General features: G+C 44.1%; 1 protein-coding gene across 7 annotated transcripts in view; it reads left to right on the top strand.

The window, feature by feature from the left end:
- Positions 1 to 13,747, top strand: part of ADCY7 (adenylate cyclase 7) — a 225,804-nt gene that overhangs the window by 151,808 nt on the left and 60,249 nt on the right. For all 7 annotated transcript variants that reach the window (XM_075325745.1, XM_075325741.1, XM_075325742.1 and 4 more), the window contains one exon: positions 2,725 to 2,886. In XM_075325745.1, coding sequence (XP_075181860.1) covers positions 2,725 to 2,886 — 162 coding nt within the window. The remainder of the gene's footprint in view (positions 1 to 2,724; positions 2,887 to 13,747) is intronic.

Genomic DNA, 13,747 nt, shown 5'->3' with positions numbered 1-13,747 from the left:
CTTTTATTTCATGGTTTGGTATCAAACCGTGTATTTTTGAAGTTTTAGAATAAATAGGGAAACATTTCCCGTACGTGTTTTAATTTTTTCTTTGTAGCTTAATGTAATTTGTTTAACCAACCGTGTATTCTGAATAATCACACATTGTGATATTTGGGTTAATGGCATCCATGAATGAAAATTAGTGGAGGTTGCAGAGAGGATGCTATTAGGGATTGTGTTCACATTGAGTATTTGCAGCAGATTTTTCTGCAGGAAAAACACTGCATAAATTAGCACATTTTTGTGTATGTTTTTGATTCTTTTTTTACATGCATTTTTTCCCCATACATTTGAATGGATTAAAAAAAACGGAGAGGATTGACAAAATCGCTTTGATGGTGCAAATCTGCAAGAAAAAAAAAGAAGCAGCTTGTGTATAAGATTTCAGAAATCTCACTTTGCTGGTATTGTAAAATGCTGCATTTTTTTCCTCCGAGGGAAAGTACACAGCAAAAACGCAGTGTGTAAAAACGCAGTATGTGAACGAGCTCTTATAGAAGGGGCTGCATTTTTTTTTAATTTGCAAGCATTTTAACACACATATTTCAGCGATGAGTGTCTTACCAGGCAAAGTGTTGTTTACTTGCAATGATTGTTTTAGCACCAGAAGCTGATCATTCCTTGAACAACATCAGCTACACCAGTAGGTAAAACCTAGACTGACCACACCCCCTCTTATGTGTAAATTGTTTATTGACAATGAGCTGCTTATCAAAGACCTGTGGAGTTGGTGGGATTAGCTTTCTCAGCTCTGCTACATCTCAGAACCCTGATTGTGTCACAACTGCTGCACCCAGTAAACTAAGTGATACATCATTGGAATCAGGATCTCTGCCCATACATTATGCTGTTTTCCAATGACATAGCAAAAACCTAGTGACAGATTTCCTTGAAAGTATATCTGAATTATTATTAAAGCGTAGGTGTCCTTTCAAACAAAAAAGTATGCTCTTATTAGTTATCCACTTATACACCACAACTAGTAAAAACTGCTTTTGGTGTGTATATCTTATATCGAAAAAACTGTCCAAACTCTCACCCTCTGTAAACTTGTCGTACACATTTTCAGGTAGCAGTTCCTCTTTATTCAAGGCTTTAACTAGCTTAAGGTGTTGGTGAGAGTAGATAATTAATATCAGATTGGTGGGGGTCTGATGCCCGAGAGTCGGGGTTACTGCAGCTCAGCCCTATTCCCTTCACCATGATCTGAGCTGCCGTACCCACGGACTGCCACCAATCAGTCAACATCCGGCCACTGCTGGAGCCGAAAACAGCTTATCAATGGTGGTGCTAGGCTTCAGCACCTCCACTGGGAAGATTTAAGGGGTTTATCCGCTAACCAGACAACACCTTTTTAAATAAATATTTTTCAGTTTAAACTTAAAAAAATAAATAGAAATAAAATGTTCCACCATGGTGGTAACGGGTCTCCCAGCACTCGTGTGGCATAGATTGCAGCACTCGTGTGGCATAGATTGCAGCACTCGTGTGGCATAGACTGCGGCACTCGTGTGGCATAGACTGCGGCACTCGTGTGGCATAGACTGCGGCACTCGTGTGGCATAGACTGCGGCACTCGTGTGGCATAGACTGCGGCACTCGTGTGGCATAGACTGCGGCACTCGTGTTGGACAGACTGCAGCACTCGTGTGGCATGACAAAATGGCCTGCCTCATTCTCACTTACTTAAGACAAAACTAAGATGTCTGAAGAAAGTGTGCGAACTGCAGCCTATGGTTGTTTGCTGGCTGTAGCGCTCACGTAGCATAACCGATCTCCTGCTGACATTGCTGGAATAGCGCCAGTGCGGGAGATAAGTATACTTTTTTTTATTTATTTTAACATGGAATTCATAGTAATTAAGAAGGGTTGTCCTATTAGTGGATAACCCCTTTAAGCCTGGTGGATTAGTAGAGTAGCAGTGGGGAGATAAAATCCCAACCTCTGTGCCTCTGCTGCTGAAGATGGATTACACTTGATAATGGGCAGTAGACAAGGTAGACAGAAGAGACGCCTAATGGGGGGGGGTTTGTCTGTTTTTAAGGCAACATAAGTTTTTAAACAATGTGCTAAATTAGTAGTATGCAAATCAATTTATGAATTTAAAGGATTGTCCACTACTTGGACAACCCCTACTCATTCCTCTTGGTTGTCCCTGTAAAAATAAATAAGCCTCTACTCAACTCTCCGGTGCCGGCGCTGTTCTAGTGATGTCTAAAGCCGCGTACCCGGGTCCCATGTGACATTGTTCTGACATGCTAGCCTCGAGACCAATCAGTGCTGGTTTCCTTCTCCCCGCCTTCGGACATTTGAGCAGGAAGTCAGTGCAGCGCTCACATCCTGCTGAAATGTCCGAAGGCGGGGAGACAGACGCAGGGTGCTAACTGGTCGTGGGGCTTGTGTGTCATAAAGAACTCTCTGGAACCGCGGCCGCACGGGGGCGAACAAGAGGAATGGGTAGGGGTTGTCCAAGTAGTGCACATCTTCTTTAAGGTCAAGTTGTCTAAAAGTACAATGACCATTTTAAATTTTTATGATTTTGTACCTCCTGTGGGTGTATAAAATAAAATTGTAAGCCCCATGGAATAGAGATTGCTGTAAATGGGGATGATTTCTGTAAATGCAAAAAATGCTGCCGCTGCTATAAACATATTTGTAATTACGGCTGTCTGTCTCTTTTAGGTGCCCTTCTTCCTGTTTATAACGTTCTCCGTGTACACGATGCTGCCCCTGGGGATGCGATCTTGCCTGATTATCAGTATCATCTCGGGAATGTCCCACATCATTGTCATTAGTATCACAGTCGTCACGTCCTCCAACACCCGTGACACCATTGCATTCGAGGTAATCTCATTGACCATGACTGGAAAGACAAAGGTGATAAATTCCAGACACTCAACGGTTTAAGAGCTTCTAATTCTAAAGCATTTCACAATCTGTTCCTTTTTTACTTATATGTTGTGCACCTTCCGCATAATCTGTTCTCACCGATCGGCTGCTACTAATACTAGGAATAATTGAAAAAATAGCTACATAGCCATATTCAATAGCGTCCATAGCACAAAAGATACAAGATGAACCCTAGCAAAAATGCATAGAAATTAGATTTACTTATTGGATATACTGTACAAAAAGACAACAATTACATTGTATCAAAAACAGCTAATCCACATATAAAAAAGCAAATGATGGGTGAATTCTGCAAAAAGATCTGAACAAAAAAATCATATGTTAACGCATCTGCACATATTTGCCGGGATGTCTTCACCATGACTCTTTCTAATGAATAAGTCGCCTCTCGATGAAGTAGGAAGTGGTGTCGGACAATCCTTATTAGTTGGCGTAAAATTCAAATCTCTGGAAACCCAGTACCAGGGGCTGTTGATAAGTCTTTGGCTTTACCCAGAAAGAAACGAGATAGGATGATGAAACTTTACATTTATTCCACATACTCTTCACTCATGACAACACACTTCTTACATCGATACTCCAAGTTCTGTAAGCCTAGCAAAAAGAAAGATTTCGGTTGTGCCTGAAACCAGGCATCTGTAGCAGCCATGGGACCAGAAATGGTGTGAAATTTGGTACCCTTGAGGTGTTTGTTCAGGTTTGGAAACAGATGATAGGCAGAGGGAGCTAGATCTGGTGAATAAGGTGGGTGGTCAACCAGCTGGAAGCCCAGCTCTGCCAGTTTTGACGTGGTTGCTTGTGCAGTGTGAGCGGAGACGTTGTCTTGCAGGAACAAGAATCCTTTGAACCGCTTGCCGCACCTTTTGGCCTTCAGAGCTGCCTTCAATTGGTCCAAAAGTTCAATTTAGTACCCTGCATTGATGATGGAAACCTTTTGAAGGTAGTCCACTAGCAGCATGTCCTCCTTATCCCAGAACACAGATGCCATCCCCTTAGTAGCTGATTTTTGCATCCTGAACTTCTTTGGATGAGGAGAACCACTGTGCCTCCACTCTTTTGACTGCTTCTTGTTTTCAGGGTCATACAAATAAATCCAGGTCTCATCCATAGTGACCAGTCAATCCAGGAAATTCTTATCAGTCCGGAAACGCTGACAAATGGACTGGGAAGTTTTCACTCGCATGCTTCTCTGATCTGTTGTCAAACATTTGGGGACCCACTTTGCAGATCGCTTCCTCATGACCAAATGTTCATGGATAACGACACAAACACGTTCACGGGAAATCCCCATGATGTCTGCTATTGCTTTAGTTGAAATTTGTTGATTCTCCAGTATGAGGTTGTGCACAGCATCGACAATCTCTGGAACAACAACCACTCTCGGTTGTCCAGGACGTTCCTCATCCTTGGTGCTGAATGCGGCCCGTTTTAAATTTGGCAACCCACTTCTTAACTGTGGAATATGAAGGACATTGATCCCCTAATGTCTGCAACATATCACCATGAATATCCTTCGCGGACTTTCCTTGCATTAACACTAATTTTATCACTCTTCTGCTCTCTGTTGCTGTGAATATCGCATTAGACTCCGCCATTTTGGTTTCTGGCCTGCATAGGATGTCACTTGTAAAGACTGAAGAAGTAATAAAACTACTAATTATTAACAAACTGACACCATGGATCTGGTGGTGCAATTTCCATGGCATAGTTCAAAGGGTCAATAAAGTGCGCAAAGATAAAAGTTCATTAATGCTGCAATAAATATATACTGGTAATTACTGTACTGATTATTGAATTTGTGCAGTAATAAAAATATGCAGCAGAAGCAAACCGAGAGCATTAGGCTGGTTTTCAATACCTGGGTTTCATGATCCAAGATATGTGGACTGGCTGAAAGTCTCCTGATCCTAACACTAGGCAAATAAACCCGCTTTAATGGAATAAGCAAGTAATAAACATTTCTTATGCTATATAAATAGAATAGTGTCATCTGGTTATTGGAGAACAGTATACAGCAACATTTTCAAGCCTAAGCCTAACCTTCCCATGGATGGCATTGCAGAGATGACCAGTAAATTCCTTTTTGCTATCCTCATTGCCTGCACTGGATTCTTTTCCCATACATTACCCAGCGGTCTCATGGCCGGGACGTTAAGCTGATTAGCTACAACTATGAGTCAGGCTGAAAAATGAGTCTACAAAGCAGTCCTCCATGATCTCATATCCTCCGCAGACAAGCTCCTGGGGCGGCCGTGAGGTCACTGGTATAATCAGCAGACAATTACACCTAGTGTATTGTCAGGGCCACCTTATGCATCCGGGGTGATTTACAGAATACGGACTTGGCTTTATTATAGAGTGTGTAAAACCAATCATACTAACTAACTCGAAGGCTGGCCATGGACGTTAGATGGCCGTCGGCCAAACAATGCTTCAGCCGATCATTCAACCGACCCCCAACACTCCCATACACAGGAGTGCTCTATGAGAAACCCTCTGACTGACTCGTAAACCGGCAGCTTATCACAGGGAAGAAAATACGATCAGCAGTTGAAAATCAGACATAAGACATCTCTACCGACCATCGATAAGGTGGCGCCTCCATACACAATAGACCATTGACCAAACAGACAAAAACAGATTCTAAAAGAGATGGATTAGCTTCATGAGCTCTCTGGAATCTGCCCCGGTCTTGAAAGCCATGTGCTTGTGAACTGTGAAGGAAGAACACTAGTAAAATGAACATAGAACATCTGAGTGGATATAACATTATGAATCCACAGTATATGTAATAACTACGTTTATATGTGTGGGTCCAACTACTGAGTTCGATTGACTATTTTTGACCTTTTTCTGGTGGTGCCGTTTTTTTTTCCCAATTAAAGTCTACACCATTATGTTCAACAAAAGAAGTGGACACCATGGGACTAAAAATCAAATGGAGTCCCGGTCCAACATTTCTTATTTTAGCCTTAATTTGCCTAATTCAAGTGATGGGTTATGTCAGGGGAATCTTTTTTTGACTATTGAGACAGAACCCCACAATGGGTGCTCAATGAGGAGAAGAACATGATGTAAATCTTCTTAAAGAGAATCTGTCAGGTGATTTCTAATACAATACTAATGTTCTCTTTAAATAAGGCTTAAGGAGACCTTTCAGAATCACTAGGTTTTATTGCTCTTCCTTATCCTGTTATCTTGTTGTAAGCTCTATAGAATTCATTGTGACCTAGTAACTAGTCAAGCATATAAAAATACAAGCTGCATATTCCTTGCTCCATCCTTTCACCTCTCAGCACAGGCATCAGTGAAAGTAAATCTGAACTGAATTTGCACTAATGCCCCCACTTATACTCCCTCCCACCTCTCAGCAGTGATAGTGAATGCACTGGAAGGAGGAGCAGTGAATATATAAGTTGTATTTACATACACTTGACTAACCTGCACCAGACACTGTATTCTACAGAGCTTACAGCAAGATAACAGGATAAGGTAGAGCAATACAACTTACTGAAACATTAATATTTTACTACAGAATCACCTGACATTCCCTTTAAGCTGAATTACTGTCTTTCAGGGTTATTCTCATCTTAAGTTGTTACCAAACTGACCACAGCTACTTGACAGCAGAACATTTGCAGTGTTTACAAGCTCTCTTCCATTGAACTTGTAGATGCGGTTTTGAAGCTTGCTGGTATAACTGGAAAGTGCTGTTTCTTTTTAATCCAAGCTAGTTTCAGTGCAGAGTTTATAATCTAGACAGCCGTAGTGGTCGGTGTCCTAGGCAACGAGCAATAAACAAAAGATAAGTGTTAGTATCTCAAGAATGGTTGCAAATTTTAATAAGCAGTAAATTGTAAAAGGGCTTATTTTTTCAAGAACTGTCCGAAGATATCCATATATGAAGATGGAAATAACCTTTCAAACTTCTATGGCTTATTCAAAGGATATGCCATCAATGACTGGTGGTCTGTTATGCAATGAGAGTAAAAAAAAAACAGCTGCGGTTTTTGTTGTTTTTTTTTTGCTGTGTTTTTGGTGAACAAAATTACTTTATTTAAAAATGTACTGTAGACAAATGACACACTAAAAATGTAGCAGAAAAGCAGCAAAAAGTTTTTTCTACTGCCGCAAGATCAGCTTTTGCTCCAGCAAAAACGCACTGTGTGAACATAGCCTAAAGGCCCAGTCACACACAACGACTTACCAGCGATCCCGAAAACGATGCGACCTGATAGGGATCGCAGGTAAGTCGCTGGGAGGTCGCAGGTGAGATGTCACACAGTCAGATCTTACCAGCGATGCAGGAACAATACAGGTCTCAGTAGCCACCTGTATAATGATCTCAGCAGTCACTGGGACTCTGTCACACAGTGTCACACACAGCGATGTGTCCTGCCCAGCAGGACATCGCCTTTGAAGAAAATGACCTGGACCATTCAGCAACGACTAGAGGTCTCACAGCAGGGGCCTGATCGCTGGTAAGTGTCACACATAACGAGATCGCTAACGGGATCGCTACTGCGTCACCAAACCGGTGACTCAGCTGCGATCTCGCTAGCGATCTCGTTATGTGTGACAGTACCTTTACACGATCAGTGAGGCTCCTTCACCTGCCCCATTGTCTGATATTATTCCTCCAGCCGGCACTTCCCATGTGTGGAATGTCGCGTGAGCAAAATGAATTTCAGACTGTCAATATTTTAGTAATGAAGCGCAGAGTTTTATAGTGCTGCTTTGAAGTGATTTATGTATGTATTTTGCAAATGAGGTGATAAGACCAGAGTCAGCACTTTAACTTTTAATTATCGCATACCAGGATCATTCACAAAATATTAATTGAAGTTGTGATTATTAAACAAGCTGTGTCCTTGACTTGACAGGGCTTTGAAGTGACTGTAAAGAAAAATACTATTTTAGGAAAGACTTAAGGAGACTAGATGAGTAGAATCTAATTGACAATGCTCCATTTGGAGAAAAAACCCCAGAACAAATAAAACAAAACAATGTGCAAATTAGCTTTCTTCTGAAAGGAAAGAAAACTCTTCAGTCTGACGATTTAAAGACAATTTGCCAGTAGGTTTTTCTATGTAAGCTAAGGCCAGCATGCTGCAAGGGTTAAAACATAGACTTCAGGGATGTCTACCTTGTCAAGGTCCAATCTGCTATGTTTGTTTAAAGAAGTTGTCCAGTTACAAAAACTGTTTTTTTTTTTTTCTGATAAATCTTGCTAATATGTGCCTCTCCACACATCTATTATGTTTTTTCAGCAATATTACCTTTTATTGTGTTCTAGCAGCACATCCTCATTGCTGGCTCCAGCTCTGATGGGGTTAATCTCTCTTCTGACTTCCTGGGTTCAGTTCCTACAACTCCCATAATTCTTTGTGGCTCTAGGGCTGTATCTAACACACCCACTGTATCTAACACACCCACTCAGCTCTCCTCACCACCCAAAGTCTCCTCCCTGTCTCTTTCCAGTGTGGATGCACTGAGCGCAATCACACAGACAGCCGAAGCTCCCATCTCTGCACAACCAGGGGAAGCTTCTATCTTCTGCTTGTTCTCATATAGTTCATAGTGTGTGTGTGTATACATTAATTATGATTATTAGCCGGCGCAACATGTGAAAAAAATAATTGGGAAAAAAAAATGGGTCATGAGATTGCCTTTTTTTTTCCCTCTTGCCTAGTCTGTGTGTCGTCCGTATCATTCGTGTGGCATGCATTTTGCAGGCTACTTTCACATCAGTGTTTTTTTGTCTGTAGGCAAAAAAACGCAAACCGCATATAACCGGATCCTGTGGATTAAATGTGCAACGCATGCAACTGTTATTTTACCAGATCCTTCTGCAGCGGGACACAGAATTTATCGGCCATCACTGGAGTCAACTGACTCCTGATCTCACAGCCCGCACACGCTGCAATGGCTGCAGGTGGGTTCATTCACATGACCTTTCCGTTTGTCCTGGTCATTTACTGTTTTTTTGTGGACCCACAGACAGGACCATCTTTTCAATATCTTTTGTGTAGGATTGGATGGCACATGGTAGCACTTCCATGTGCATCCGATCCTACAAAAAAACACATCGGATGCCGTATGTCCGCTCCGTTATTATGGAACATGTCCTATTCTGCTCCGTAATAACGGACCGTGACTCAATACAAGTCAATGGGTCCGCAAACTTCCCGGAAGCCACATGGAAGCACTTCCGTGTGACTTCCGTCGGGTGCCCGTGCAGTCTGTGTCCCGCTCCAGCCCCAGCCCCGCGGCTGCCCACACAGCAGTGTCAGCAGCTGCCCGCACTTCAGTGTCAGCAGCCGCGGAGATGACAAGCGCTACCGTCAGGAGCTTAGTAAGTTTATTACTGCGGTGATGAAGTCCTTCACTCCTGACGTCAGTGCTTGTCACTGCCTTCTATGCCCGCCGCTTGTCACATCACCTCTCGCTGTCGACCCGAGACTGTGACTAGTGGTGACGTCACGGGCAGCTCGCGATACTTGGTTTGTGAAGTCGACGGTCATTGAATTCAGTGACAGCGCTGCTGTCAGGAGTTCAGCGATCACCGCAGGAAATGTACCTCGCTAACCTCCTGACAGCACCACTCGTCATGCCCTGCAGTGACCTGGGCTGACTTATTGATGTTAGCTCAGGTCACTGCATGGCTCTCCCAGCCAATGGGGAACATTCTGTTCTTCATTGATTGGGACAGGGACTATGGTATGGATCGTCGTGGGACCCCCTTGGATTACACTAAACCTGGATTTGTTTTTCTTTCTAATAAATTAGTGAAAGAGGGAATGTGTTGGGGGAGTGTTTTTTCAAATAAAAATGTGTTTGTTGTCTATTTTTTTTTTTTTTTTTTTTTTTTTTTTTACTGACTGGGTTCATGATGTTGGGTATGTGATAGACGCCTGACATCACTAACCCCAGGGCTTGATGCCAGGTGACATTACACATCTGGTATTAACCCCATATATTACCCCGTTTGCCACCGCACCAGGGCCACGGGATGAGCTGGGGCGAAGCAGCAGGATTGGCGCATCTAATGGATGCGCCACTTCTTGGGTGGCTTTAGCCTGCTATTTTTAGGCTGGGTAGTGTCCAATAGCAGTGGACCTCCCTAGTCTGAGAATTCCAGACCACAGCTGTCCGCTTTACATTGGCTGCTGATCCAATTTGGGGGGGACCCCATGTTTTTTGTTTTAAATTATTTATTTACTTTAAAATAACAGCATGGGGTGCCCTCAGTTTTGGATTACCAGCCAAGGTGAAGCTGCCAGCTGTGGTTTGCAGGCTGCAGCCGTCTGCTTTACCCTAGCTGGCTACAAAAGATAGGGGGGACCGCATGTTATTTTTTTTATTATTTATTTTTTGGCTAAATATAAGGCTAAGCACCTTAGTGCCACATGAAAGTCACAAAAGGGTGCCAGCTTAGAATATGCAGGGGGGTAGGACATTATATATGTCTTTCTCATCTATCTATCTATCTATCTATCTATCTATCTATCTATCTATCTATCTATCTATCTATCCCTCTATTCATTCATTCATTCATTCATTCATCCCTCTATCGCTCTGTCTCTCTATCTATCTATCCATCTCTATATCTACTTCTCTATTTATCTTTCTTGCTGCTTCCGTTTTTGCAGTCCGCAAAAAAAACCGGAAGGCACACTGATGCATCCGTGAAAAAAAAGGACCGTTTTTTTGCGGCCCACAAAAATGGAACGGTCATGTGAATGTAGCCTTAACAGCAGTCACTGCCTGTGACCGTGTGCGGGCTGTGTGTACAGGAGTTCAGCTGAGTTCAGATCAGCTGACTCCAGTGTCGGCCGATTAGGCTAGGGCCACACTGGGATTACTGCTATCCCCTCGCATGATACTCGGCTCACGCTCAGTACAGCAGAGCTGAGTGTCATGCTAGTATCCCTGCGACTGAGGTCCGGTTGTGCGAGCAGACCTTAGCTGCGGGGGGCGGTCCTTCACTCAAGAGGGGCGGGCCGGCACTGAGGAGGGGTGGGAGGGATTTCTCTCCCTCTCTCCTCCATAGTCTGCTATTGCGATTCTCGCTCTGCACTCGCGGTACACCTATGTACCGCAAGTGCAGTGCGATTTTTCTCTCACCCCATAAACTTGAATGGGTAAAAGAGAAAGAGTCTCGCATTACAGTTGCAGCATCCTGCGATTGTTTTCTCTGTCCCATTAGGGCTGAGAAAATAATTGCTCATGTGCGCTGATACACAAGCTAATATTGGTCCAAATGGAATGCGATATTTTATCGCACTCCACTCGCACCGTTTTTCTCGCCATGTGGCTTAGGCCTTACTTGTTCTGTGTCCCCCTCTGTCCCATCCATCACAGCGTGTGCGGGCTGGAGTTCAGCTGAGTTCAGCTGACTTCAGTGCTGGACTGAACTCAGGTGACCTCACAGCCCGCACACGCTGTGATGGATGCAGGGGGACACAGAACAAGTAATCGGCCGACACTGGAGTCATCTGATTACTTGTTCTGCTGGCGCTGTGGTCAGGAGTAGGGATGAATGAGCAGTAAAATGCTCTGGTGCTCGATGGACGAAGTCCATGTCGATTTTTTTTTAAAAAATTCATTAAAAATAAAAAAAAAAAAAAAACCAATCACATAACCCTAACCCTAGGGTTAGGGGTAAAAAAAAGTGTGGGCTCCCGCTGCATTTTCTATTGCTAAGGGTAACCCAAGCAGCTACTGGCTGCTAACCCCCGCTGCTTGGTGTTACCTTCACTGATAATGGAAAATCCAGGAAGCCTTTTTTTTTATTTTTTATAAACGTTATTGCCTAAAAAACTTTTTTAAAAAATGACGTGGGCTTCGCCATATTTTTTGTACGCTAGCCAGGTACAGCAGGCAGGTACGGACTGCCCCAAACCCCCAGCTGCCTATTTGTACCCGGCTGGAAACCAATAATATAGGGAAGCCCTTTTTTTTTAATTATTTAATGAATTTTATGAAATAATTAAAAAAAATAAATAACGTGGGCTTCGCTCATTTTTTGTGTTTAGCCAGGTACAACTAGGCAGCTGGGGATTGGAATCCGCAGCGCAGGGTGGCCCAAGCTTTCTGGGCCCCCCGCTGTGAATAGCAGTCCACAGCCGCCCCAGAAAATGGCGCTTTCATAGAAGCGCCATCTTCTAGCGCTGTATCCAACTCTGACAGTGGACCTGGTGGCAGGTGGCACGCTGGGTAATAAGGGGTTAATACCAGCTATGTTTTACCAGCTGGTATAAAGCCCAAGATTCTTAATGTCAGGCCAAATTTGACCTGGCCATTAAGAATCTCCAATAAAGGGTTAAAAAAAAAAAGACATCACACAGAGAAAAATACTTTATTAGAAATAAATACACAGACACATTAGGGACTCCATGTTAATTACTCCCTCTCACCTCTCCATGATCAAGAGATTTCTGTACTGACCATGCCAGGAGAGAAAGAGGGAGGGAAAAGAGAGAGAGAGGGAGGGAAAAGAGAGACGGAGGGAAAAGAGAGACGGAGGGAAAAGAGAGAGGGAGGGAAAAGAGAGAGGGAGGGAAAAGAGGGAGGGAAAAGAGAGAGGGAAAAGAGATGGGGAAGATGGGAGGGGGAGAAAAGAGGTGGGAGAGAAGAGGGGAGGGGTGGGAGAAGAGAGTGGGGGGAGAGAAGAGTGGGGGGAGAGAAGAGAGGGGGAGAGAGGGGCTCTGTCACCAACTTGCTCCACTCTGTGACTTGTGGTGCAGGTGACAGAGTGCAGACAGTTGGTCCCATGCAGCAGGACAAGTGACAGAGCAGAGCAGTGACATGCTCTGCTCTGACACATGCGGTGCTGCATGTCACCAGCTTGTCAGTGTCTTGCTGCGTCCTTTAGGCTATGTGCGCACTAGAGCAAAATACCCGCGGATTTGCCGCGGAAATTTCTTGAGAAATGTCTGCAATCTTTGTGCAGACATTTCCCATGAAATTCTATGAGAAAAAAAAAAAGCTGTGCGCACTGGTGCGGATTTTTCTCAAGAAAGTTTCTTGAGAAAAGTTACTCGAGAAAGTTTCTTGAGAAAATGAACATGTCCATTAAATCCGCAGGTATCCCGCGGATTTCTGCAGTACTGACTGCAAAAATCCGCAGGGAACCACCCCCGGAAAAATCGCGGCAAATCCGCGGTAAATCCGCGGCTAATCCGCGGCAAATCCGCATGCGCTTTTGCCGCGTATTTTTTCCGGAGGTCATCAAATCTTTCACTCCCAGAAGTTTCTCGAGAAGATTTTCTCGAGAAACTTCACATCTCTAGTGCGCACATAGCCTTAGTGCTGGCGGGAGGATCACATGATCACACCGGCCGACACCGCCCATTCTCCTGACATCGCAGCAGAGCGGGCGGGTGGAGAGTGAGATCAGTACTTACGTGACAGGGGGGATTTCAGCTGAAGAACCCCCCCCGTACTCCACACTGGCGCCCCGTGCCTCACCATCTGCCGGACGCTAAGCTGTCTTCACCGCTCCACACTGGCACCCTCCAGATCCTCCCCTCGATGCTGGGCTGTGACGTGCGGTAGTCACTGCCCACAGCCCTGTCAATCACTGTGAGTGGCGCCAGCATCCTCTGACGTAACCGTCAAGTTTGAGAGCCCGGAACTTGATGGGATGTAAGAGGATACTAGCGGCCACAGCACCAGGGGGTCATGTGACCGGCACTAAGCGTGCAGGATAGCGCCGCTCAGTGCCAGAAGTGCAAATAGAAGCCAATGCAGAAAACGCCTATAATGGTAAGTTACATACTCATAGAGAAAA

This window comes from Anomaloglossus baeobatrachus, chromosome 10, assembly GCF_048569485.1.
Source record: "Anomaloglossus baeobatrachus isolate aAnoBae1 chromosome 10, aAnoBae1.hap1, whole genome shotgun sequence".
NCBI lineage: Eukaryota > Metazoa > Chordata > Amphibia > Anura > Aromobatidae > Anomaloglossus > Anomaloglossus baeobatrachus.
Note: the sequence above shows the minus strand (reverse complement) of the source record. Positions and strands in the feature narration are given on the sequence as shown.